The following is a 25,956-nucleotide window of genomic DNA, read 5'->3' as shown; positions in this document are numbered from 1 at the left end:
ACATTTTCTCACCACTTTTACCCTCTTCCACAAACAACCCTACGCACCGGCACGTTTTGAGCAGAGCAAATGGAGGCTTTCCCTAATCGGGGGAGGGAGGGCACATGGATGTGTCCACAGAGTACAGCAGGCGGACTCTGGGGCTGCCCTCTTCTCTGGGCTCCCACACCAGTGCCAGGGCAGCCTCAACATGGGGTACACTTGTCAACCATGAAGACACTGAGAACTGCTCCTTCTAAGCCAGAAGTGACTTCCTCTGGGCACTGTGCAAACAGCTACCAGGGTCAGAGGTCAAGGGGCTCAAAGACCAGAACCACAGGCTTGTAGAATTATAAAATGCTTTTATTTTAATCATATGACACTTCAGTTTGTCTCAGATCTTACTGAGGTTTTGGTCTTTTTGCGTTCCACTTTTCCATGTAACAGTAGTATGAATTGGCACGATTCCATAACATGTCAACAGCAACCATACAGTACATGCCCTTGTGATTTTATATCTACCATTACTGTTTAATTCAGCTTTACGATCATTCTGTAAATGCTTCTTTATATAGAAAATACATATTTCTTCAGGCAGGTAAAATAATAACTTTCCAATAAGAAAATATTGAGAAACAACAAATAAAAATATTTATACCAAACACAAAAATATCGGATTATAATCTAATGAGTTCTTTGCATAAGAACAGACAACTTTTCGTAATTTCCTTTAATCATAAGTAGACATTCAGATAGGAAAATCACTATTAAAGTTAAAAAGATGATAACTGAAGTGGGAAATATAATTTCAACTTGTCATTAATAGAAAGGAATAAAAATAAAATATTTGTATAAAATGAATCTAGCAGATCACCCGTGCGAAGCGAAATAAAGATCTCTGGTAAAATTAACCGGGGTACCATCGGCAATAAGATCCATAAGCTTTGGTGCAAAATACAGCACTTCCGTGAGGTAAAGGCATGTGGTCTCCCTGTGGTTCCTGATACCTGTTGGAACCCCGACAGTGACTGATCTCTACCCTGAGGTGCAGCTCCTCCCACGCAGTGACCTGTATGCCACTTATCCATCTAACTCCTTTAAATATATATCATACAGGTTATGATGTACATATTAAGATCAAATATGAGAATACCTCTATTTTAATAAGACACATTAATTTGACTGTTCAAGTTTCACAACACAGAAATCTAAGAATGCTGTTTGGTCACTTCAACTAGACACTGATACATTTGGTCAAGCACATCCACATCTTGTCTCGGCCTAGAGCAAATGGTGAAGTCTTGGCCTTAAGGCTGGAATGCAGACATGACAGGGACATGGTGTTGCCTGATGATAATGGAATGTTCTCAGCTAGAACTGAAACTGGAAACAACGGCTGGTGTCGAGGTGATCAAGGGTTGAATACAAATCTACAAGTAACAGTCTATAACTTAAAGTAGTTGATACTTGGTGACTGATTGACACGTGGTCCATCCACAGAGACTGGAACATTTGTGAATCTCGACAGTGGAGTTGAAGGATGCATCTCCCAAGGTTGGGCTTAGTGTGTTGAGTCCTTGGCCCTCTCTGAAACTCGGTCTCCCCCGCCTGCCTCCGTCCTCTGTCTCCTCAGGACATGGTGCAATCCTCCTTATTCTTGCTTTTCTCAACCTCCCCTCTTGCCTGCACTCCACTTTCTGAATTGATGCCGCCCAGCTCCCCTGACAGGTCCCTGTTGTCTACGCTGCAGCCATCTCCAGCCTTCTCAACCGTCTGGCCTGGATGTTGGGACAGTACATGTCCCTCTTCACTTCCTCTCTGAGAAGCATCGTTAGCATCCTTTGGGGAATCTTTCTTTTCCATCAGGGAGATGTCCCCTTCTTCGCACTGGGGACCGTTCTGGTCCAAGACATTTGTGGGACCATCAGGGGAACCATCTGTAACGTGTTCTCCAATTTCCTCACCCTCAGCACTGGTGCCTGACGACTGCGCTGCATCCGCCTCGGATGCTGCATCCGCCTCAGACATCAACCTTTCTTCGGCTGCCGCTGCCTTCCCTGCCTGGGTTTTTACACCATCTTCTTCCTCTTGGTTCTGTTTTCCATTAAACTCAGTTTTTGGATATTTTGGGCAATCAACATGTTCACTGCTTCCCGCTGTGATTTTTTGTTCTGGGCTTTCTGTCTCTTCTCTCTGGGTTTCTGCTGCCTGCTTTTCGTCAGGGAACTGAGTCTGTTCTTCTTCCTCCAGGTCACCCGCTTCTGTGTTCTGACAGTTTAACTCTTGGCTGGCGTCTTTGCGGGGTTCCGCTTGGGCTGGAGATTTCTTCTTCTTGTTTTTCTTCTTCTTGTTCTTCGACTTCTTCTGCGGTGAATCCAAGGCCTCCGCCTGCTGCTCACTCTTTCTTTCGTCGGGTTCTTTCGCATCAAGGGGAGCAGGCTTGGCATCTGTGCTACCTGGGCCTGTTGCATCCTGATGGCCGCTCTGCACTGTGGGAGTCCCAGGGGTGGCCTGGACTTCTGCCTGGACGGGGTTCTCGTCCCTTACTTCTGCGTCTCCAGCCCTTGTTACAGGGTTTCCCCCACTTGCCTCTGGGCTCCGAATGAGGGCCTCCTCAGGCTCAGCTACTTCTTGGCTGAGTTCCCTCTCTGAGCTCTGCTCCGCCCCGCCATTCATGTAGCTTCGATCATGACTTGCTGTGTCTTGGCTGTGCTCCAAAGGACCGGAGGCTGCGGCATCCGCTCGTTCCCCAAATGCAGCTCCTCCTGCCTCTATCTCATTCTCCATGTGATTGTCACCTGTGCCCCTTGAGTTCGCACAGCTCACCTTGTCAGCTCTGTGTGGACATGGTTTGGAACTAACTGTCTCCAGATCTGTGTTCACATCCTCTTGATTCTCTTCCTCCTGATCACCTATAGAGTTTTCACTTTGAGCACTGGTACCCAAGGCAACGGGCCCTGACTCTTCACTGTCTAGACCTCCCAGGCAGTTGGACTGTTCCAAGCAGTTTCTGGTCCTACCATCTGGCTTGTCTGTGACCTCATGCGACTCAATCTGCTCTGGGGTTTTGAGGAGAGAAGTGTTCTCTTGAGCTTGGCTCTGAACCTGTTGCTCACAACTGGCCCCTGCTAGCGGTCGTGGAGACAGAGCACTGTCTTCAGCGGGTTTCTGGTCCTCAGCCTTCTCACGGGGATGTGACACCCCTTTGTCCACACAATCCTTTACTGGGCTGGGTCTGGGCTGTTCTTGTTCAGTATTCTGTAAGGCTCCTCCTTTCCCCACATTCTCCACAATTTCCTTTTTCACCTCCACTTCTTTGGCTTTTCCTAAAAGACCATTGAGAGAATTGAGGGGACCCCGTGATGTGATGGGCACTTAATATATATTAAAAATGCAAACACATGTTCCAATTACCACCCAGTTTTCTGAGAGAGAGAGAGAGAGAGAGAGAGAGGGAGAGGGAGAGGGAGAGAGAGAGAGAATCACTGTAAACAAGCCTTTATCAGGCCTAGGTGCCAAAGCAGCAATTGCATTAGCTTGTTTTTGATAAGCGAAGGGCCCCTGCCACCACCTCCAAGCCGAGAGTGGTTGCTACCATCTGGTAGGAACTGACTTTCAATGGTGAGGTTATGATTTAACTGATGAAGAGAGCTGTGGGTCAGGCAGGCAGCCACACGAAGGTTTTCAGCGTGGACGCCAGGTCCTCCTTCTGGACTCCTAACTCCTATCTCTAGACACGCATCGCAACACTCACACTCCGGGCCACTCAAGTCCCATGGCTCTCATAGCCCTAACAGTAGCCCTCATGTTTCCTCAAATAACATCCACTTTTAGAGACTGGCTGGAAAGTCAGTCTCAAGGAAGACGCTTCTTGAGTAAACCCTACAAGGTGGAAATCAACCTACACCCCACTCTCCAGCATTGTCTCCTCTGGAAAATGCTCTCCTCTGAGACACATCGGACCTTCCATCCATCCCCAGGGGAGTGGTAAAGAACCCCAACCAAAGGCAAAGCTGAAGATCACTGTGAACACTTAACCCATCCATCAAAAACCGTATTAATCGGTCAATTAATCCCCAGTCTATTGGATATTATTGGAAGTGAAAGCTTGTCAATCTAAGAACTCCAGGAAAATGGTGGGAAATATCTGGCTTTTATTTAGAGGCAACTTAACTTCACCTTTAAAGATTTTCTATGATTGCATATGTCTAGTGATATGCACTTCATGTTAAAGAAACGTCAGACGTAGGTGAATTTAAAATAAACCCACGGTGTTTCACTGATTAGATAGAAACTGCATCCAAAACCCTTTGGGGCCACTGACAAAAGTGGCATTTCTTCTTCTCTCTGCCATGTCACATGATTATCAGGGATGTGTCAAATGTGCATGGAGACAAGAGGACCCGTCCCCAGTGGGGCCGCCCTGGAGACACAGTGCAAACTATGGAATCCTCTTTTAGCAGCTTCCACACTGATGAGAGCACATGGCTTTGCTCACGAGGGATGGGGCAGCTCCTGGGAAGCAGTCTGAGAAGCCAGGGCCTACAGGACTCTACGTGGGCATAAATGTACATGGTCACAGACTCCCACCTTGTAAAAACCTAGCAACTGGATTTACCCCAAAGCCAGAATTTGACTCATTAATTTGTAAATCTTTCTGTCTCTGAAAGTTATAGAAAATATTCCCATACCCATTAGATTTTCCAGCAGCATATTCTTAAAGAAGCTAACACGGTGGCATACAGAGGAAGACCCTTCATAGTAAGGTGTGGATCCCAATTCCTGGGAGCACACCCCACTTCCAGCCAGGCCCACTCCCAGTACCAAGGATGCCTTCCATTTTCGGGGTGGGAACAGCAACGTCAGTCAGGGCTGCCTTCCCCAGGTGTCGTCTGTCCCAACCAGGCACCTCACACCCTCTCCAAACGCTTGTGTGGTAGGTGTCCAAGTGTGCCAGGCTGGTAGGAAACCACGACCAGCTAACCCACCTCACAGCCTCCACTCTTCTGACCCCTGAACAACTCCATGACCGGATGAAGTTGACAGTCGTCACTGGACCACATCCAGAGAGAAGCCAAACCAAACTCTCAACACGATCCCTTGACTTTCAGCCTGTCTCTTTCTACTCAGCCTCGAGAAGCAGAACAGAAACGTGTCCTTGAGCCATCAGTGGAAAGCGCTAGACAAAACGCATGCTACACAGCACTGTGGGTGATCACATGGTTTGGCCAGGACACCACTATGAAGTGACAGAATGAAGGGCATGCTGCGTGACTGTTAACAATCGGTGACAATCGTTTGACTCTCATAGTGCACAAAGGTGAATCGATGCTGACCAAACAACGAAGAGCTCTTACCTAGTGTCCCCTCCCCGGCTGACTTGAGGGCAGTCAGTTCTTCTTTTGACATCTTCGTAGGGCCTTGGTACCCAACATCATTTAGTGAGTCTGAAGTCTCTCCGTTGGTGGCGATTTCTGAGTTTAGGATTATTCCATGTTTCTGGGAGCAAAACAGGTTCAGCATAATACTCGGTGAGACCAGGTTAAACTATATTTTATTCACTCTAAAATGATGTAGATGCTAACTCTACAGGGATGGAGAAGTGTCTAGGTACACACCCACAGTCTACCAACCGAGGCAGATCTACAATGGCTTCCTTCCTCCTCGTATGTTCCAAAATGCCAGTGGTTCTCAACCTTCCTAATGCTGCGACCCTTCAATACGGTTCCTTATGTTGTGATGACCCCCAACCGTAAAATTATTTCATTGCTACTTCATAATTGTAATGTTGCCGCTGTGATGAATCAGAGTGTGGATATCTGATATGTGACCCCTGCTGTGGGGGGTCACAACCCACAGATTGAGAACCTCGGCAATATATACACTCTATTTTCTGATAACAAGCTACTTTTTAAAAGGCTGCTTTCCCCTTGGCATGGTCCTTACAAAAAGTGAAGCTCGTCCTTCCTGTGATCTGGTGGGTTAGTGTGATCCCGCCACGTATCCCAGAGACTGTTCAGCTAAGGAAGTCCTTGGACAAGAGGCACATACATTTCAATGAGGGTAAGAAAATCCTTAGATAATGCCAAACTCAGAGCTAGAAATCTGAGCTACTTTCCAGATCTGGTTTGCTTGTAAGCACCTGAGGGTCCCGGGCAGAGGCACGGATGGGCACTGAAATCAACTGCTTTGTGGGGATAGTTCATTGAAGGCTCGAACACAGTGACAAAAGCAGACAGCACCCATGGTCACAGACCCATAGACCTTGAAATTGTCACCTTGGTCCATCCTTCCTTCCTTTCCCCAATACAGGACCTCTCTGTGTAACTCTTGCTGCCCTGGAACTAGATCTATAGACCAGGCTGGCCTCGAACTCATAGAGATCCACCTACCTCTAACTCCTGAGTGCTGGGATTAAAGGTGTGCACCAGCACTGCCCAGCAACCTTGGTACTTTTCTTAAACTGAACTGTGGCTTCGTACCTTTAACTCCTCTTTCAGCTTGACTGTTTCTTCTCTAAGGTCATCGCGTTCACTCCGTATGGAATCAAAGAACTCTTTCTGTCTTTCTAACGCCTGAGTGTGCAGCAGAGCAGAGAGGAGAGACGGGGAGAGGGAGAGGGAGATACAGAAAGAGGGCGAGATTAGCACAGATCGCAGGATAAGCAAGAAGTAAGGACAAGGACGCACTGCCATCCAGGGTACCAGTGGGAAAGGATGCTGTTGGGTTTAGGCCAGCGTAAACCAGCTACTGTTCACACACTAGCATTTCAGAGCAAGAGATGCTGTGGAGCAGGCTGCTTTACGCCATCCACTGCTCTTTTGTTTTCTCATTGCAGACTGGGGACTGAACCAGGGGCCTCACATATGGGAGGAGTCACAACCCCAGGAGACCCCACCATTAGCTCAGCTTTCTTTTCTTCATTTGGGGTGGGTGATGTTTGCTTTTTTGAGATAGGGTCTTACTGTGTGTCCCGGGCTGGCCTGGAACGTGCCTCTATGGTGCTGGGATTAAAGGGGTGCGTTACCACTGCCTGGCACTAGGTCTGTTTTTATCTCACGACATGGTACTGGAGCGTGAACAGGTGTCACACCATCCTTTAAACGAGAGATAAACGCAGAACAAGAAACGCTGCTAAAGAACCCCGCTTTATATAGACATGCCTGTGTTTATGTTCCTGTTCACATGTGTGCATGTCTGTCTCCCTGTGTGTTTCTGTGTATAATTCAGAGGACAATGTCAGGTATTATTCCTCAATTGCCATCCTCTTTGTCTTTTTTTTTTTTTTAATTTAGAAACCGAGTCTTTCACTGGCCTGGAGTCCCCCTGATTAGGCTAGGCTGGCTGGGCAGCGAGCCTTAGGAATGTCCCTAATCTCCACCTCACCAGCGCCAGGGTCACAAATGTGTGTCACCACGTCTGGTCTGGTGACTAAATTCAGGTCCTTTTGCTCACACTTTACTAGCAACCATCTCCCTAGGTTATTTTTAGACACTGGTTGTGAGCATCTGTTGTTCAAAAAATGTTCTGGGAGAGCATGCTTGCACACGCATGTGTGCACAGCACATGAGCACATGGTCTCTTAGCTAAGGCTCATGAGTGTGCTGAAGGAGACTGGTGTGGCTTCATATCATGAACATTTCTGTGACGAGGAAGATCACCTCTAGGCCTGTCTTAGGGCCCAGGCACATAAGCCGCTATTTTTTAGGTATCGCAGGCTGCTCTGAGTCAGCAGTGACTTGGTGGGGCCCACTCTTCCTATTTACCACTCCTAAATGGGGATGGGTTGTCTCCTCCTCTCTGCTGAGGAGGGAGAGGGGTCTGAGGAGGCCTCCCTGTGGAGGTCTCAAAATGGGAACCCGTGGAGTATGGCATGCTGCCCCCCATCACATCATAAAACCCCAAGGGAACTCTGGAGTTTGATCTTCCAGGTCGAGCTGCCCAGAACCTTTCTTTCTCCCTGAATGGCCCGAGTTGTACCTAGGCCCCTCTGATGTAGCAGGAAGAGGGAGACAGCTCCAACTACCCAGAGATGGTTCCATCTACCCAGGTAAGCTGGGGTAGTCGCCATGCTATTCAGGCTGTGTCACCTGAGGGTCGCATGCACATCCATGCAAACATTCTTCCAAACCAAAGCTTCTGCAGGAACCACGATTGCTGAGCAGCCCCCCACCCCCACCCCAGGACAGTTTTGCGAAGACTTGAGACTCCTACCCCTATTTTTTTGTCTTTCCACTCTATCGTTTCCTGAAGATCAGAGATCTCCCTGATAAACCCCGCCTGTTTCTGCTGCAGCTGTCGGATTTCCTGAGGAGAGGAACAGACAGAAAGGAAGTAGACAAAGGGTTGAGCAGAGAAAAGAAATCAGGGCTAGATGACCAGGGCAGGAAGGTCTCGCCATCCCCGGATTCAGCAGCACGCTACATTTTCTTTCCCTTGTTCTACTCTCAGCTCCAAGAAGAAAACCAGACTGGCTGACAGCTTACCTCAAAGCCATCACTTACAGTCCCGACTAAGTTAAAGAATGAAAACCCAACCCCATACAGCCATGCTTTGCTTAACCGCAGGACAGCAGGTTGAGGGAGGGCAGGCAGCTGACCTCATCGTTCTGCAAATATCATAAAATACGGATAGTATTGATAGTTGCAATATCACCGAGTAATGTAATCTACGGGACCGCTGTCATATGCGTGTTCCACTGTTAATCAGAATGCTCCGTGGCACAAACCGCGGTAACAAATGACCACAGTGTTTATGAACTCACATAATTATACTCTCCTGGTTCTGAGGCCGCTGTGAAAGAACCTTCCGAGGAGGGCTCCTAGAACATCGGTTCTCAACCTGTGGGTCGTGACCCATTGGAAAAAACGTATTTCTGATGGGCTTAGGAAGTGAGACACTGCTTAGTATCGAAATCTCAGTTATGAAGTAACAAAGGAAGTAAGTTTACGGTTGGGGGCTCATCAGAGTTAATTTTCTGATGGTTGTGACCGTGATGCACAGGTTGATAACCACTCTGCCCACATTAAACCTGCCCACATTATTGCTTTGTGTTCCCTCTTCACCAATGCTAACTTCGACTGCTGTCAGCACGGCTCCCACCTCAACGTGTGATGTGCCTCCCTCTTGTGGGCACCTTGTGATTCCCTCAGAGCCACACAGATGATCGATGACAACCTTCCATTTCAAGGTCGTTAGTCTCACCTTCGACATCTCTTTTTCCCCACATTTATAACTTCTAGGGACTTAGGATGCGGACTTTGCAGAGGCGGGCATCATTTTAATCACGCCTCCCAAAACACACACAAGAGCCCCAGAATGAGAGTCTTCACCCACGAGAGGAGCCGTCCCCTCGAGGGATGGAAAAGTTGTCTGAACGCTGGATATTAATCAAAGCTGTAGCTTTAGGGATTGCTATGAGCTGACTCCCGGGCCTCCAAGGTGAGTGTTTGGATAAGATCTTCAGAGGTGTGAAGGTTAAATGAGGGTGGGTCCCAGGTGGACAGGATGGGTCCTGTCCATATTGAAAGAGTACATTCTCTGCTCTTAAGGACACATCACTGAAGGTGACCCTCTGTGCCCGACCTTGACTTGGACTTTGGTCTCCAGAACTGTGAGGAAATACACACCTGCTATCAAGGTCACCAAGTCTGTGGCCTTTTATCACAGCAACCTGGGCTAGAGGAGCAAGGAAGCAACAGAAGAGGAAGAAGAAAGGTGTTACTCACCTCAAGCATTTCTTCCCTTTGCCTCAGAGCTTCTTTGACTTCGGCAAACTGGAACTGCAGGATGCTGTGGGCATGCTTCTCCCTCTCGAACTCCTGTGGGTGAGGAATGCAGGACAGAGGCTGCAGTTTGGTGGCGTTTGTGTCACAGGGCTCATGTTCTCATGGGCCACAGGTCCCTCAGGACAAACGACCCTCTACTACATCATCTCTGTTTCCAAGGCAACACAACAACACACGCTCATTCCTCTGCTGTCCACGGAGGACGATCAGACAGTTCCGCCTAAAAGCAACCCTCAAACTGCCCAAAGCGGAGACGTTATTTCCCAATTCCTCTCTCGTTAAGATGCGTCTTAGAGTCTCTTTCTAGGGGGTCTGTGCTACAGGCTGGAGATACACAAGAACAAAACAGCTTCCGTGTCCTGAGTCCCAGCGGGTCCTGAAGCACATGCGTGACTGCCTTTCTCTCAGCTCTGAAGGTATGATTTCTAAAATGGAGTAACTGTGCCTTTTCCAAATAAGTAGAAATAACAGTACAATTTCCCTAAAATCTTTGATGCTTGTAATTAATACCCTACGAAGCTGGCATAAAATCAAAGGCAGGAAATGTATTTTAGTATGAAAATCTGGAAGCATCTAGCTGTGCATTATTTAAGTATGTCTGTTCTTTAATATACATGTTTTTCATGATTGTTCTATTTTCATGCATAATAGCAACATTCTAGCAAAATCCTCTAGTTTACACATTGAAACTATGCATAATCACATTTCAAATTACTCAGAGAAGGGCACAGATGTCTGAGTTTTATATGTATATATGTGTATGAGTATATGTGTGTGTGTGTGTGTGTGCACGCACCTATGTGTATAGTTGTGTGGAAGCCAGAAGTCTACCTTGGGGGTCATTCCCCAGGAGCTGTCGTCCTTGGGGTTTTTGCCTTTTCTTTTCAAGGTTGACTTTATTATTTTTATGTACATGTGTGTGACTCTGTGCACATGTGTGTGAGTCTGTGCACATGTGTGCAGATACCCACAGAGGCCATGGCCATCAGATCCCCAGGAGCTAGAGTTACAGGTGCTAGAGACCTGACATGAGTGCTGGGGACCAAACATGGCCCCCCTGACAAGACAGTATGTACTCCTAAGCACTTGGCCATCTTTCCAGCCCTGGCCTGGGTTTTTGAGAAAGGGTTTCTCATGGTCTGAACTCAGGTCTGAACACTGCAGCAAGTGCTTTAGAGTGAGTTAGCTTTCCTACCCATGAGACTGTTTGGTTTGGCGGCAGAGTCTTGCTAAGTAGCCTGAGTTAATCTTGGACTCCTCTTGCCTCAGCCTCCTACATGCTGGGATCATAGGCATTGTATGACCTATGATCATAGGATCATATATGACAAAGACACAATGTTCTAATTCTCAGACTCTGAGCTTTCTGGACAAGTGGAGAATCACTGTTTAAAAAATATATAAACACGGGTTGGAAAGATGGCTCGCAGTTAGTTAAGTGAATCTTGTAGATGACCTCAGTTCAATTTCTAGCACCTATGTCAGGCGGCTCACAACTGCCTGTAACTCCAGTTCTAGAGGACCCGACATCATCCTCTGATTATGTGTGTGTGTGTGTGTGTGTGTGTGTGTGTGTGTGTGTGTGTGTGTATGTATACAAACTAGTGTACTCATGCACATAACACCTCCCCACATACATAATTAGCAAAAAAATATTAAAAAATCAAATATATATATATATATAGTTTGTTTGTTTGTTTTTGTTTTTTGAGATAGGGTTTCTCTGTAGCTTTGGAGATGGTCCTGGAACTAGCTCTTGTAGACCAACCTGGCCTCGAACTCACAGAGATCTGCCTGCCTCTGCCTCCCAAGTGCTGGGATTAAAGGCGTGCGCCACCACCACCCAGCCAAGTACACTAATTTACACAGTTTCCGCTGCATTCCTGAGCACAGCGGTGCTTACCTTGTTCTTCTCCTCATACAGTCTCTGCGACTCGGCCAGCTGCTCTTCCAGCTCCAGCAGCGTGTCCTTCAGCGTGTCTACCTGGTACATGAAGTTGGTCTTCTCGTTGTCTAGCTGGGCGTTGGAGACCATGGCCTTCTTGTACTTCTCCTCGACTTCAGCCAGCGAGTCCTGCAGAAACCAGGCCATCGTTTCCAAATTGCAAGAGGAAAACAAGGCGCGATTAAGCTAGAGTTCTTTTCTAGTCTCACCCTTTGCTTCTTAGAAGAGACACGGTGCAATCTCAAATGCATGGAGCCCACTTCTCAATGTCCTGTCCACTCAGACAAGTAGCTTTCAACTGTGTGTGGGGGGGGAGTGGGGGGGAGTGACCGTAGCCTATGGCTTGCCTGTGAGGAATTATGCTAATGATGTTAATTGAGACAGGAAGACCCGCCCTAAATGTGGGCTATCCCTAGGCTGGAGTTTTGGCTGGCATAGAAAGGAAATACCAGCACTCATTTCTCTCTGCTTGCTGACTGCACAGGCAACCTGACTAGCAGCTTCATGTTCCTGCCACCAGGACTCCCTGACGTGATGGACTATGTCCTTGAACTGTGAACCAAAACAAACCCCTTTTCCTTTAAGTTGCTTTTGTTGGGGCATGTTGGCACAGCAATAGGAAAAGTGGCTAAGGCCGCAGTCTATCTTCTCACTAAGACAAGGAGGTATGTGTGAAGCCGGTTGCTCAGGGAGGCAGCGGAACCACTGACTCTCTGATGCAGCAGCCAGAATCTTTCCCCCATGGGTCATGGCTTATAAATGGGTTTCTGAAGTCATCACTCAGTGTGTGGATATAGCCTGGGAAAGAGCCAGGTACGGATGGAAATAAAACCCTGCCACAAGCCACTGCTAGGCCACCCCGCTCAGGCTTGGGAACCAGGAAAGAATCTGTGGTCATTGCAGATTTCTGACTCATGGGAAATCAAACAAGGTCCACAGGTCTTACTGGGTAGGCCCTGGAAAGACCAAAGTCATCTGTTTGAAAGGGCAGCCGTGGGAAAAAAGCTGTAAAGATAACACTGACAGTGCCCAAACATGGCTCCCACTCTTGTAGGCTCCAAAATGTAGGCATCAGGAAAGTGATGCCAGGAAGGTGGAGGGGGCAGCCACCAGGAAGGTGGAGGGGGTAGCCACCAGGACGGTGGAGGGGGCAGCCACCAGCAGTGGACTACCCAGAGCCTAAGAGAAAGGTTTCGGCTCAAGTGTCAGGGCTGCGAAGAGACCCTGGGGAATCCTGCACGGGTCTAGCTCTAGGTACCCACACCACAACAACCAGAGGTGGTATCATTGGATCCCAGTTGATTCACTGACTCCATTTTTAGGTGAGTGAAAAGCCAGGGTCTTAATGTTTCTATTATGTAGAAATGACCTTGAAAATGATGAATTAGTATGTGACTTATGCCACCTGTCTGTCCCGTGCTTGTTGCTATGGCGTTTAGAGGATCTCTTAGGCCCTTTCTGGGGAGATGAAAAAGAAGGGACAGATCTGTATCTACTGCTCGATTCCAGACTTGCCATGAGCTGTCTGGTGGCTGTGACTGCCTGTGCTTTGGCATCTGCTCCCTATGGCACCTGCTCACCCCAGCATTGTTAAGGAACTGGGAATCTACATTTTCTGTTGGCACGGAAACATCCTTTGAAGTCTGGGAGCAGTGTACACACGCACACACTCGCAGACGCTGTTCCCCTAAGGACTGGTCGACGGCATGCACTAACCTCCAAGTTTCCAGAACACACATGTTAGGACAGCTCTGGTGAGCTCGGCAAAGCAAACTGGGAGAAAGACCCTTGCGTGTGACGACTATGGAGAGCGAAGAAAACCAAAACTCTCCAGTGTCTGTCTGCTGTGTTTGCAAAATGAGACATTGGCTCTGAGCCTAGCGGAAGGGTGTTGCACGCCACCCCACATCAGGGGGGTAGGCCGGTCACCTTTTCCACTGGGTTCAGAAACTGCATTTGGAAGAAGACAGATGCACACTGTGTTAGAATTTCCCATGCTCCCACACTCTCCATAACTGGTGGCCTTCAGGGTGAGCATGCGCATAGGGCTTGTGAGGCTTTTTAAAAGTTAAGGTGGGTTAGTGTCACGGGCTCACACGACCATAAGCCAGTACCTTCATCTCTTTCAATCCCTGCATGTATTTGCCTTCTACATCCTGAATCTGGTCCTTTAACTCATTAAGTTCCTGAGGGAAACGCACAAAAGGCAGATGAGGTCAAGGGAGAGAATCGGCAGAGTTCACACGCACACCTGCGGCTTTCTTATGTCTGGGTATGCCCCAGTGTTTAGGCAGTCAGAGACGGGGTTCCTTCTTTATTTTATTAGGCAGTAAAAAAAAGTGAAAATAAGTTTCAGCATTATAAATATTAAAATTTATATCATTTTAATACAATGTTAAAAAATTAGGTGTGTCTTGTATTGTTTTATAAATTTTTAAAAAATGAGCAAAAAGAGTCCGGCAGTGTTGATGCACGCCTTTAATCCTAGGGCGCGGGAGGCAGAGGCAGGTGGATCCTTTGAGTTCAAGGCCAGCCTGGTCTACAAAGCAAGTTCTAGGACAGTCAGGGCTACACAGAGAACCCCCCCCCTCACACACACACACACCACCACCACCAACAACAACAAAACAAAACAGGGCAAAAACTTGGGGCTGGAGAGATGGTTCCCTTGTTAAGAGGACTTCCTGCTTTTTCAGAGGACCTAGGTTTGATTATCAGTGTCCACATGGTGACACACAACCCTTTGCAACTGCCATTCCAGGGGATCTGATACCCTATTTTTGTCTCTGTGGGAACCTGGCATGCATGTGGTACACAGGGATACTATCCATATACATAAAATAAACAGTAAACAAGCAAATCTTTAAAAAGCAGCAAATAAACAAACAGGCAAGTGTGGGAGTGGCCGGAGAGATGGCTCAGGGGTTCAGAGTGCCTATTGCTCTTCCTGAGGACCCCAGCTTTGGTCCCAGCACCCGTCAGGTGGTTGACTCTATTACCACCTGTAACTCCAGCTTCAGGGGATCCAACACCATCTTCTGGTCTCGTGGGCACCTTGCACACATGTGGCATTGATACACAGAGACACATAAACAAAATACTACTACTACTACTACTACTACTACTACTACTAATAAACCTTAAGCAACAACGAGCCAAAAGAACACTGCCAAGCGTTTAGCTCCCTGTCTTCCTACCCCACAGACAGTGAGCTGCTGGGGGCAGAGATGAACACATCTCTCCAGGTGTCTGGTACCTGGAGACAGATTTGTCACAGACTAGTCTCCTGGCAAGCACCTGCCAGGCAAATGAACGGTACTTATGCCTAACAACAGAGTCTAAGCAGGACTGTAGTGACCTCCACTTCCAGCCCATAAAGAAAGCAACAGTGTTGGTGGCTGAGGATGTTGGGGTCTGGTGCGTGGCATTTTAGGGGAGCAGACAAAACGCAACTATCCTGGCTTCATATTCATAGAACATGGAAGCAGCGCCTCCAGTCTGACACCAGCAGCCGCTTCAATCCTTTCTTTCTTCTCCTGGCAAATGCCATCTGGCTGCTTAGCCGCCACCAGGGGAGCTGGGTCCCTGTGAACCGGATTTGAGTACGGTGAAACTTTCCTACAAAATTAGCCAAATGCAGCCCTTTGGGTCTGACCCTCTGTCTTGCTCCGCGCTCCCTGAAGGACACAAAATCTGGCCACCTACCCTTCATTCCTTTCCTGTTTGGGACACAATTGCTCCAGTTACCTAACAGTACACACTGTGCTAATAATTAACAAACTGTGCCGGGCTGTGACAATCTTTCCATATACTGAGGAGGTCACCATACATGGCGCCATCCCTGGTGTCAAAGGCTTAACAAAGAATAATTTCTGTGTCATAGCAGGAAAAGAAACATCATTAAGATGCAGTGATGAAGTCTACCAAAGGCACGCTACCCACAGAAGGGAGAGCATGCATTCTAGGTGAGGGAGAAGATGCTAGAGGGTGGGCACTTGCTGTGGTCCTGGATGACCAGAATGTTCCATCGTCTAGAACATTCCAGAAAATGAAAAGTGAATACCTACATGTGTTATCATATGGTGAAAGATGGCGTGGCCCGTGGGGAACAGAGAACTGATGGCCACAGAGGGGGACGCATGCTCCTCCCTGCTTGGGTACAGGCAGGTAAAGCTTCCCCCAGAGATGCTGCCTCCGTTGGGTCCAGTGTTAGGTGAACCATGTTGTCAGGCGGATAGAGGAGATGGGCCTGATCTCAAACCTCACAAACTAACTCTCTATGAATATGAAGACCAAGCAGTCTCCCAAGGGGTTCTGATAAGTCACAGGTGAGCACAGTGTCTTACCTTAATTTCCCTAATGGATGCCTCGGTGTCCATGGAGATGGAGGTATCGCCACTTCCTCTCCGGGAGGAAGTCCCGCCCAGAGAAGCCAGCGTGGCAGCAGACAAGCTGGGCATGTTTCGGGACCCCTGGAATGGGTGAAGAACAAATATCATTTGGTAAAACTAAAATTACCAACAAGTCGGACATTTCGGAACCTCTTCTTTCGTGTTCCATTTTAGCTCCCACAGATGATCATTTCTGGTGTGTAAGTGTGCGGGTGAGCTATGTGTAGGTAACAGTGTAGAGGCCACAGGAAGCTGCCAGGTGTCCTTTCTCACACTCTCCACTGAATTCCCTCGCGATGAGGGCTCTCACCAAGAACCCTCAAAACTCACCATTTTGTCTAGACTAGATGGCCAGCTACAATGCTGGGGTTCCAGGTGCATGTGAACGCACCCAGCTTTTTACATGTGTGCTGGGGACTTGAACTCAGGTCCCCAAGGCAGGCACTCTTACCCTCGGAGCTATCTTCCTGGCCTGAGCGCACCTTTTCTTTAACTCAGCTTCTATACTGGATAGTCTCCCATGAACTTCTGGCCAGTGTTAAAAGGGCTCATTCAGAGATGTTTCACGGGTGATTTGGGTTTGTCTAGCTAGCAGTGAGCTCTTTACTGTCCCTCAGATTTCAACACTCACGCGGGACTCCTTTGAAGATATGACATCATGTGTGACCACCTTAGCAGTCTCAGTCACTGAGGTCAGTCCTACCCAGGACCTAGGTTAATCATTGGCCTGAGACAGAGGTTTGCAGAAAGCCCTTACCTTCTCAATGAAGTCTTTGTCTGGTCTTTCTTCTACCTGTGGAGGAAGGGGACAACTGTCAAATAGTTCAAGGCACTGAATGGATCATATAAATTCTGCAGTATGACAAAGCCAGGCGGTGGTGGCGCACACCTTTGATCCCAGCACTTGAGAGGCAGAGGCAGGCGGATCTCTGTGAGTTTGAGGCCAGCCTGCAGGACAGATAGGGCTGTCACACGGAGAAACCCTGTCTCAAAAAACCAAACCAAAACAACAACAACAACAACAACAACAACAACAACAAAACATTATCTCGTGCTGTAATTAAAAAACTAAAGAAAAAAACCCCAAAAAACTAGAAACAAATAAAAAAACCTTAAGACTTTGGCTTTCTGCATCTATCCTTCCTGTGTGGAAGCCTCTCTGAGACCCTTCCTTTCCTCAGATAGAAGCCTCCGTGGAACGCAGGGTGGCCCATGTGGCTGGAAGCAGGTGTACACTGTTGCTGAGCCCCAGGGAGACACCTGGGGTAGAAGGGTGTGCTTGGGTACCGAGCCTGAAGCTGATGTAAGGACTGTTCAGCACTGGGCCACCCTCAGCCACCATGCTTCCTTCCTCAGTCACAAGTTCTGCTTGCCACAGCTCAGAAGTTCTTAACTTTGACCCCAAGAGCATTCACCAAACATGTCAGTAGCAAATACACATCCTACCTCAGATTCACAGATCTGAGTGGCACAGGACACTGTGGACACCTGTGCAGGTTTATGGTGGATGGTCCTGAAGTCACCGCCATGCTCTGAGGTCACAGCTCACAGATAACATGAGTAGCAAGAGAAACCGGTCACTAGGCACAAGATACCCACCTCCAACGCCCAGCTCTCTTCTCTGTGTGTGCTAGTCTAACCAGTACATGGAAAGGACTCAGCAGTCCTGCTGGACAGACCCCGTGGATCCACTCACTGCCAGTCATGGCTGACGTGTGGGTTAAGCACCAGATGCTGTATATTTTCACATGTGTGATCAACACTGGCTTGACTGTCCACTATCCACGGTGGGCTGCTGAGGCAGGCCCCAGCTCAGACAGTTTTATCTCGCTGTCTACAGAGTTGGAAGCCCTCCTCTGCTCTCCTTGGGTGTGTATGTAAGTATGTTCATGAACATGTGTGTGCACGCGAAGGCCAGACTCTGACACACAGTGCCTTCTTCGGTTCAACACCTTATTGTCTGAGACAGGGTCTCTCACTGAACCTCAGGCTTGCTGACTCAGTGGCCAGCCAGCAGCCTAGGGCTCCTCCTGGGTTCACCTCCCAGTCCTGGAATAACAGGTGTGAACTGCTATGCTCAGCTTTTGACACGGGTGCTAGCGATCAGAAGACTCAGGTCATCATGACAAGCCCTTTACTGACTGAGCCACTGCCTCAGCCACTCTCCCTGTGTTCTAAGTTTTGAGGATGATTTTGGCAGAAAATGAAGTTCATGCTACTTGGGAACAAAAGTAGTAAATATGTTTTCTCTTGTTCATCAACAATGCATATTGCATAGGAACACTAAAGCTCAGATAGCCAAATAGTCGCAAAGATCTACATCCACAAAAGGAGGGGCTTTTACTAGCAACTGGTACATACATTGCTTTTATAACTCACAAAACATCGAAGAGGAAAGAAAAAAAATTCCAAACCATAGCTTGGTCAGGTGTGGTAGTGAATACTTTTAATTATACCCCCCCCCCCCACACACACGGGAGGGAGAGACAGGTGGATTCCTCTGAGTTTGAAGCCAGCTTGTATATGTGGTTAGTTACAGTTCATCTTGAGTTACATGGCCTCAAAAAAATCACATAGTATGTTTTTTCCATAGTTAAAAAAAAATCCTCTTCTCTAAAATATATAATGAATGCAGACTATGAAAAATCAGGGAAGGAGCTAAGTGGAGACCATTCAGAGAAAAATTAAAAACTGTTCTCTCAATATAGATACATGGAAAGTACCCTTCAGCATGGTATTTTGTTTTCCTTTCTATTTTGTTTTCAAATTGACAAGGTGCATCTATCCATCAGCCTTTTTGAAACAGGTACTGCTGGGGCCCCATGAGATGTGACAAGGGCTGCTGTTCCTACTGGTTCCAGTAGATGGCAGCATGGACAGTCTGCCTATGGTCAAGCCTGTCCCAAGTCAAGCCGAGAAAGAAGTAGAAAGACAGTTGTACCCTTTCCACAAAGGGACAGAGAAATAAACCAGATGGCATCCTTCACTCTGATAGAGAGCGAGCCGCCGTACCTCTGCAAACAATACGGTGCACATCCGCAGTTGCTGCACGACCCACCGTGAGGGCTGCCATGGAGACAAGGCCGCCAAAGGTGGTGGACACAGCAGGCACACGGGACAAGCCACCAGACCTGCAAACACTAACCTTCCCTGCTTAGAAGGGCCAACAGTACCAGGAATCTTGTGACCTAGTGAGTAATTTTAACCTCCATTCCCTGTACTCAATATTTCAGATTAAAGTCACACTAGCACGATTCTAAATGATGTATGCGAGCATTTTATAAGTTATCACTGACTGTATTCAAAGACTACTTCCAAAATCTACTGAAGCCACGTGTGGCGGCACATGCCTGTAATTCTAGTGCTTGAGAGGTTGAGGCAGGAGGATTACCATGCTGGGCTACAGAGTCTCAATTGTCTCAATTTTCTTTCTTTAATTTTTTTTTCCTCCTAAAAAAGTCCCGTCTAAGAAACTTCGGTGGAAGCACAGATGATGGAGTCTTCTCCCACCCTCCCGAAAGCAAGTCCTTTAGGAGGACGCTAAATGTGTGTCCTGTCCACACCATCTCAGCAGGTTTCTTATAAAGATCACCTGATGAGGTTTGAAACACTCATTAGCATGCTGCTGTCTGCCGGCCTATTCGAAGACGAAGAGACTCAAGCAAGAACTGGCCCAAGAGAGAACCTCACGGCCCCAACTCCGACGCGCCTGCATCAGACACTGGAAGGCAAACAGGGTTCCCGAGGCAATGTCATTGCAACAACCCTTGCAAAACAAGTGACACAGGAAACACCACTCAGGGAACACCCATTTTAAGAGCTGCTTCCCTTCCAAAGTCAGTGGCAGCGGGGCTAGCCACCAGTGTGGGAATGTTGAGTTTTATTACTTATTTAGGGGGTGTGTGCATGCCATTACATATGTGGAGAAGTCAGAGGACAATTTGTGGGACTCAGTTCTCTCCTTCTCCTTTTTCTTTCCTTTTCTTCCTTCCTTCCTTTTTCTTTCTTTCTTTCTTTCTTTCTTTCTTTCTTTCTTTCTTTCATTAGGTTTTCTCGGCGTAACAGCTCTGACTGCCCTGGAACTTGCTTTATCGACCAGTCCTTGAACTCACAGGGTATATGTTATTATCCTGCATCTGCCTCCCTAGTGCTAGGATTAAAAGTGTGTACCACTACCACCCGGCTCCCCTAATTTTATTTTTAAGATAGAGTTTATGTAGCCCGGGATTCAATATGTAGCCTAAGATAGCCTTAACATCACGATGTGTCTTTCTCAGCCTCTAGTAGTGGGATTACAGTCACGCGCCACCGTCCTTGGTGAATCGCTGGTTTTAAATCTACTCTTGTACCTACAGAGGCAGACTAGCTCTCCACAGATCCTGCCTTGGCCTCTTTATGTAACAGGAGTCACAAGGGTCTTTGCTTTCAAATTCAAATGGGCAAACAGCTGGGCTCAGCACTTTTCTATGAATGTACAAGACCACATAAGTACTGGCTCCCTCAAGACATTCCTGAAGATGTTTCAGGGTGGCGGAGGCTCTCCTGGATTCCAGTGGGCTGTGAGACTTAGGCAGGAAGGTGCCCTTAGGTATCACCTGGCTCTGCTTGAGTGTGGTTCAAGCCTAGATCTCCAACCCCAGATCCCACCTCTTTCTTAACACCTGTCTTCACAGCTCCTATGACTGATGTTTAAGTTATTTATTTGATGAGCATCTTCTGGCCCACTCTGTATAGCCCATAAAGGGCAAGGGCGGGTCTACATTGCCAAACACTATAAGCTCATGACCAGAATATTCGAGGTGCTAAATTAACACTGGGTGAACTACAACCTCTTCAAGGAGAAGATTCTAGACATAAAGGATAGAACGAAAACATGGTTCATCATGTGTGTCTGTGTGCTACTTTTCCTTCTGTGGCTTTTCAACCCAAAGAAACTTGGGAGGAGAAAGATTTTATTTGGTTTGTACTCTCCAAGACAGTCTACCATTGAGAGAAGTCAGGGCAGGAATCTGGAGGGAGGGACCATGGCTAGCTTTCTTATAAACTCCAGGACTGTCTAGGGATGGTACTGCCCACAGTGGGCTGTGTCCTCCTATAGCAATTAAGAGAATCCCTTAAAGGCATGTCCAGGGATCAATATTACTCAGTTGAGACTCCCCTTTTGGGGAGATTGTAGGCTGTGTTGACAGTTAACACTAATTAGGACTGACAAGTAGAATGACTGTGGAGGTTGGGGGCTGGGGGAGTGAAGGGGGTGGGGAGTAGCAATAGAATGAGTTGGAACACGGTCATCTGCCACCTGCATTGCAGCTGATGCCTCTTGGCTTTCCCAAGAATTGTATCGCTGGGAGTCCCAGGCTTTTAGTCGATGGATGTGGGAGCACATTCATGTTCTTATAGGAGGATGGATGACCACTTCCTTCGGTCTGGTGACTTTTGCTCCTCAGCGGCCCCACCCCTCCTCCAACCCGAGTCCTGCCTCACTTCCTGTCTGACAGATGTGAGATGCAGAGCCTCGAGTGCGGCAGCTGGCTTTTGTATGTTCTTCTCGCCCCTGGGGAAGTACTAGGTCAGAGGTATCTTCCAAGAAAATATATGGACACCAGCAACTGTCTTGTATTGTGGCTGAGGCAGCTCGAGTCAAGCAGAAACAAATTATGTCTTTGTAGGGGGCAGTTCCTGATCCCGTTTCAGCTCAAGGTGTTTATACGTCTGCCTACATGTACCAAGCCATCTTCTAACTCCTGCCTTATTGCACATCCTGCTCCATGTGGTTCCCACAGAGGTCAGATGGGAGGGTCACGGCAGTCCTTGTCTGTCCCAAGGGCAGAGGGTGAAAATCCCAGCATCCTGATATCTAAAGAGGCCTAAAGAATGGAGCTAGCCCCCACTCCTGCTGTTTTCAAGATTCAGTCTTAACACCGTGCTTTTCTGTGTCCTGGGGCTATTACTGCACTGGGGGTGGGGTGAGGGTGCGATTTGGGTTGGTTGGCAACAGAAAGTGTCTGTGAGCCTGTACAGCCTTGCTGGTGGGAAGAAGCCCAGAAGTTCATGTTTGGACTTGTGGGTGTTCCTGCCTGAGATGGAGGAGAAGGCCAGGGCAAGGGTCCTGGGAGAGGAACCTGGCAAAAGTCAGCAACCACCCCACTGACAGAACAATCTCCTGGGAGTGCCCTGCACTTACAGAGGTGCAAGCCACACACAGGAGGTTCCTTGGTCAGCATAGTGTACCTGGGTGACGTGAGGAGAGAGTCAGGAGGCCAGTCTGTCTTCCACACATCTCTGCCCTGACCTTTGCTCACTAAATGAGACAACAGAAATAACGATCTATGGACTTTTGGGACAACAAACAGGTGACAAGAAGAGAAAAAAAATAGCTACTGATTATCTCTGCAATGGACTTAGCAGGGGTGAGGGTGTGACCCCCGAGTGCACAACACCCCAAAGAGATCAATCCCCTTGCCTCACAGGCTGCACAGATGTACAATGCACCTCTGTGCAAACACAACCACCAAACTTGTTCCATGTGTGTAAATTTCCCAAAGATCTAGATAGCACACACACACACACACACACACACACACACACACACACACACACACACAGAGGGATCGGTCTTTCCAGTCACAATAACAACGAATGTTGTCATACTATGACTTCATCATAATACTTAAATAAATCCACGTGACGACAAAGAATCCTGCTTTGCCACCCTGGGCAGAAGGTGCTCAGGCTGCAGGGATGGGGTGGGATCGGGGGTTATGGGGAATCTTTGAGAGTCAAGCTAGACTTCTCTTGGTTACAAACCCTCCACTTGTTCCTCAAGCGCACACTCATTATGCACAAAGAAGAGGAGTCCACACTAAGCTGCAATGGGAAAAAAAACTTTGTTCCTAGTGACTTGAAGGCTCCTCGTGGATTAGTGTGCATATGCTATACTACCACAAAGCCTGAAGTGCTCAAGACAGCCATTCTATTGTAAAGGAAAGACACATAATGGAGTAGAGAGGGGCACTAGGCCATTGAACTGACTCGGTGGGGAGGCTCATAGCTGCAAGGGATCCCACTGACTCTGAGGGCGGGGAGAGCTGCTTCTGGTAGGAAACCCCACAATGAACTCATCTGTGTTAAGTAGTGCGCCTTGGCTCCCTTGCTTTCTGTGGTGTGGGGACCAATCCTAGGCACTACAGCGCTGGAGAACTGAGTCCCAAACGATGTGTACTTACGACTGGGTGTTTTAATGAGAGCTGATGAAGAGACTGACCTGGACTGCCTGCACTTTCCACCAGGGCTTTCCAAACATAGGCCTCTGCCCACAGCTCTCTCCCCACCCCACGTGTCTCCCCACCCCAGCCAAAGCTGTCCAGCCAGGTGTGACACTACACACCTGCAACCCTAGCACTTGGCAGGTGGCATAACCCAGTGAGTTCAAGGCCATCTGGGGCTGTGAGACCCAAACAAAGGGATTAGGTAGGTGGCTCAGTTGGTAAAGTACTTGCTATGCAGGCTTGGTGAGGGCCTGAGTTTGATCCTTAGAAACCACTTTTTTTCCTCCTCCGTTTATTGGTGGTGTGTATCAGTAATCCTAGCGCTGAGGCAGGAGGATGCTAGGTGCTTACTGACTAGCCAGCTCAGTCAAACCAACAAGGACCAGTGTTAGTGAGAGACTCCATCCTATGATATTTAGGCAGACAGCAACAGAGGAAGACAGCAGAATACGGCCCACAAAATCAAAACAAAACATTTCCTTGTTTAGATAATGATAAAGCAGCCTTAAAGAAAGCCACCAACCAATCAGGTGAAACTGTCAAACTGTGTAGGATCCGATCTTGGGGCCTTGGCTCCTCTGCCAGGTGTCTGGCACATGGTGAGCCACAAACTGGGGAGCAGGGCCTTGGTGACACCGTCTATGCAGTTTTTGAGCAAATGTGACAACAGGTGACCTCAGCAGAACAGAGAGTGGCAAGGCATTTACAGCCCTACATTTTATTTGAAAACTTGTCAGGTCTGATAACCCCCACTACTGCAAAATCAATGTTAAAAGTCAAGCCCTCGAAATTTTAAATCGTAAAATACAGCACATCCACACACGTGACTACTGTTTACATTCCCAGAATGGATTTTTCCCTCTCAAGCCTCGTTTCTAAGCATCGCTAATAATGTCTGTTCCGTTATGGCTCTTGAGAAGCTGAACAGTGCAGCCCTGACACCACCCAATTGTTTTCTAAACTCAAAACCATTTCCCAATCCCAATTTTCACTAAGACCCAAAATAAAACGAGAGGCTTCTAGCTTCACCCTGCACTGGCTTTCAAAGACGGGGGTCATTTCTAAGGGACGGAGAGGTGAAGGATAAGGTGGGAGGCAAGGGGAAAAGGAGAGGGAGGCAGAGGGGAAGGACAAAGGAAGGAAGGAAGCTGGAGGGCAGCAGGGCCAGGAAGCAGACTTACCACAGGGCTGGCCCGCGCCGAGCTGGCCCTAGAGGAGGCCCGGGAGCTGGAGTTGAGGTGGCCGCTGTACTCTGAGGGCTACCATGGAGCCACCACAGGATGCAGAGATAGAAACAAAGGAACAGAGTCAGCAAAGAGGTAAGGAAAACAAAAGCCATCAAGATGGAGCTTCAGTTAGTGTGGAGGTTAGCCACACACATACATGGCAGTGAGGAAAGACAGGTTAGGGTTAGGGAGCAGACAGGGCTCGGAAAGGGAGTTTGCACCTGCCACAAGATCAGGTGAACATCTATCAATAATAAAATACAACTGCATTATCCACAAGATGCAGCTTCCAGCAAATACCAAGCATCGTTCAAACGTGGGTGTGCATCCCATCTCCTGTGTTCGCCTCCTGGGTACGCGATGGCACTTCGCAAGAGCCTGAGCTGCCTTCGGCTGCATCCCAGCTCAGAAACCAGCTAAGAAGAGGGCTGGCAGCATTTCTGAAGGGGAGGTTTTGCTTTTCTACCACCTTTCCAGGTAGAAACTGGAGAATCTGTCTTCTGGGTACCCCGGCTACCTGTCCATTTAAGCTTCCTAACTCTTGATGAAGGATGATGACGGCCACCGGGCTGTAGTCTCTTAAAATTTAGTCTGTATTCAGCCACCCGCCCTGGGACAAAAGCCAGACTGACCTGTGGGCTGCGAGGCCTTGCAAGCAGCACCTTCACTATGAACTGTAAGGACTCTGGATCTCTGGGGGTGCTTATGATACTATCTTACCAGAGAGCCAGCCCCCATGAGCAGAGTACACATCTATTCAGTTTCCGGTGGCTCTCCAGTGAGCAGATAAGGCCTGGCACACTTGCTGAATGCAGGAACAAATGACCCCAGCTCATCGCTAGCAATGGTCAGAGAGACTGCACCTCAGGTTACCAGCCCAAGGCTCCTGGGTCAGAACACTTCTCAGAGCAGCTAGCCTGACTTGACCCTCCTGAAAACCAGAAGCTATATCATGTCCCCAGGCCCCATGTGTCAGCTCATGTCCAGAAGTCACTGAGGGTTAAACAAAAGCCCTGGGTGTTTTAAAGGGCTGTGGCCAGCATGGTCAGGGATGTAGAGACATCCCGACTACATCTCTTCACTGGATAAGGACATGTTTGCACTCAGGTTTGGGGCGTACAGAGACCATGCCATGTTGTTTCCTTCCTACTTAAGGATCCTTAGTCCATTCTCTGACCAGCTGGACTGACCTGACCCTTTGGAAGAGAAGCATTCATGTCGCCAGGCCTCAGGTATCACCTATGTCGAGGAGTCAAGTGGCCAGTGGGCAGCTAATGTAAGTCAGAAAGCTCTGAGTTTGAATCACACCTTCATCTCATTGGTCATGCGAAGGTTGTGAAACAGGAGTTAGGACAGGCC

At 48.1% G+C, this 25,956-nt stretch overlaps 1 protein-coding gene across 44 annotated transcripts in view; it reads right to left on the bottom strand.

The window, feature by feature from the left end:
* The window catches only part of Lrrfip1 (LRR binding FLII interacting protein 1), a 128,059-nt gene that overhangs the window by 11,930 nt on the left and 90,173 nt on the right, over positions 1 to 25,956 (bottom strand). For 14 of the 44 annotated variants that reach the window (XM_048441809.3, XM_048441811.3, XM_085696614.2 and 11 more), the window contains 10 exons: positions 24,553 to 24,630; positions 16,861 to 16,896; positions 16,059 to 16,184; positions 13,827 to 13,898; positions 11,671 to 11,841; positions 9,708 to 9,800; positions 8,194 to 8,286; positions 6,462 to 6,554; positions 5,337 to 5,478; positions 322 to 3,305 (listed from right to left, as the gene is read on the bottom strand). In XM_048441809.3, coding sequence (XP_048297766.3) covers positions 1,609 to 3,305; positions 5,337 to 5,478; positions 6,462 to 6,554; positions 8,194 to 8,286; positions 9,708 to 9,800; positions 11,671 to 11,841; positions 13,827 to 13,898; positions 16,059 to 16,184; positions 16,861 to 16,896; positions 24,553 to 24,630 — 2,601 coding nt within the window. In that variant the 3' untranslated portion in view covers positions 322 to 1,608. Of the gene's footprint in view, positions 1 to 321; positions 3,306 to 5,336; positions 5,479 to 6,461; positions 6,555 to 8,193; positions 8,287 to 9,707; positions 9,801 to 11,670; positions 11,842 to 13,826; positions 13,899 to 16,058; positions 16,185 to 16,860; positions 16,897 to 24,552; positions 24,631 to 25,956 lie in introns of those variants that run through there. The other 30 variants (XM_085696653.2, XM_085696660.2, XM_085696662.2 and 27 more) reach the window with 17 other exon arrangements.

Source organism: Myodes glareolus, chromosome 1, assembly GCF_982192425.1.
Source record: "Myodes glareolus chromosome 1, mMyoGla1.1, whole genome shotgun sequence".
Lineage (NCBI taxonomy): Eukaryota > Metazoa > Chordata > Mammalia > Rodentia > Cricetidae > Myodes > Myodes glareolus.
The sequence above is the reverse complement of the archived record's forward strand: the minus strand, read 5'-3'. Positions and strand labels throughout refer to the sequence as shown.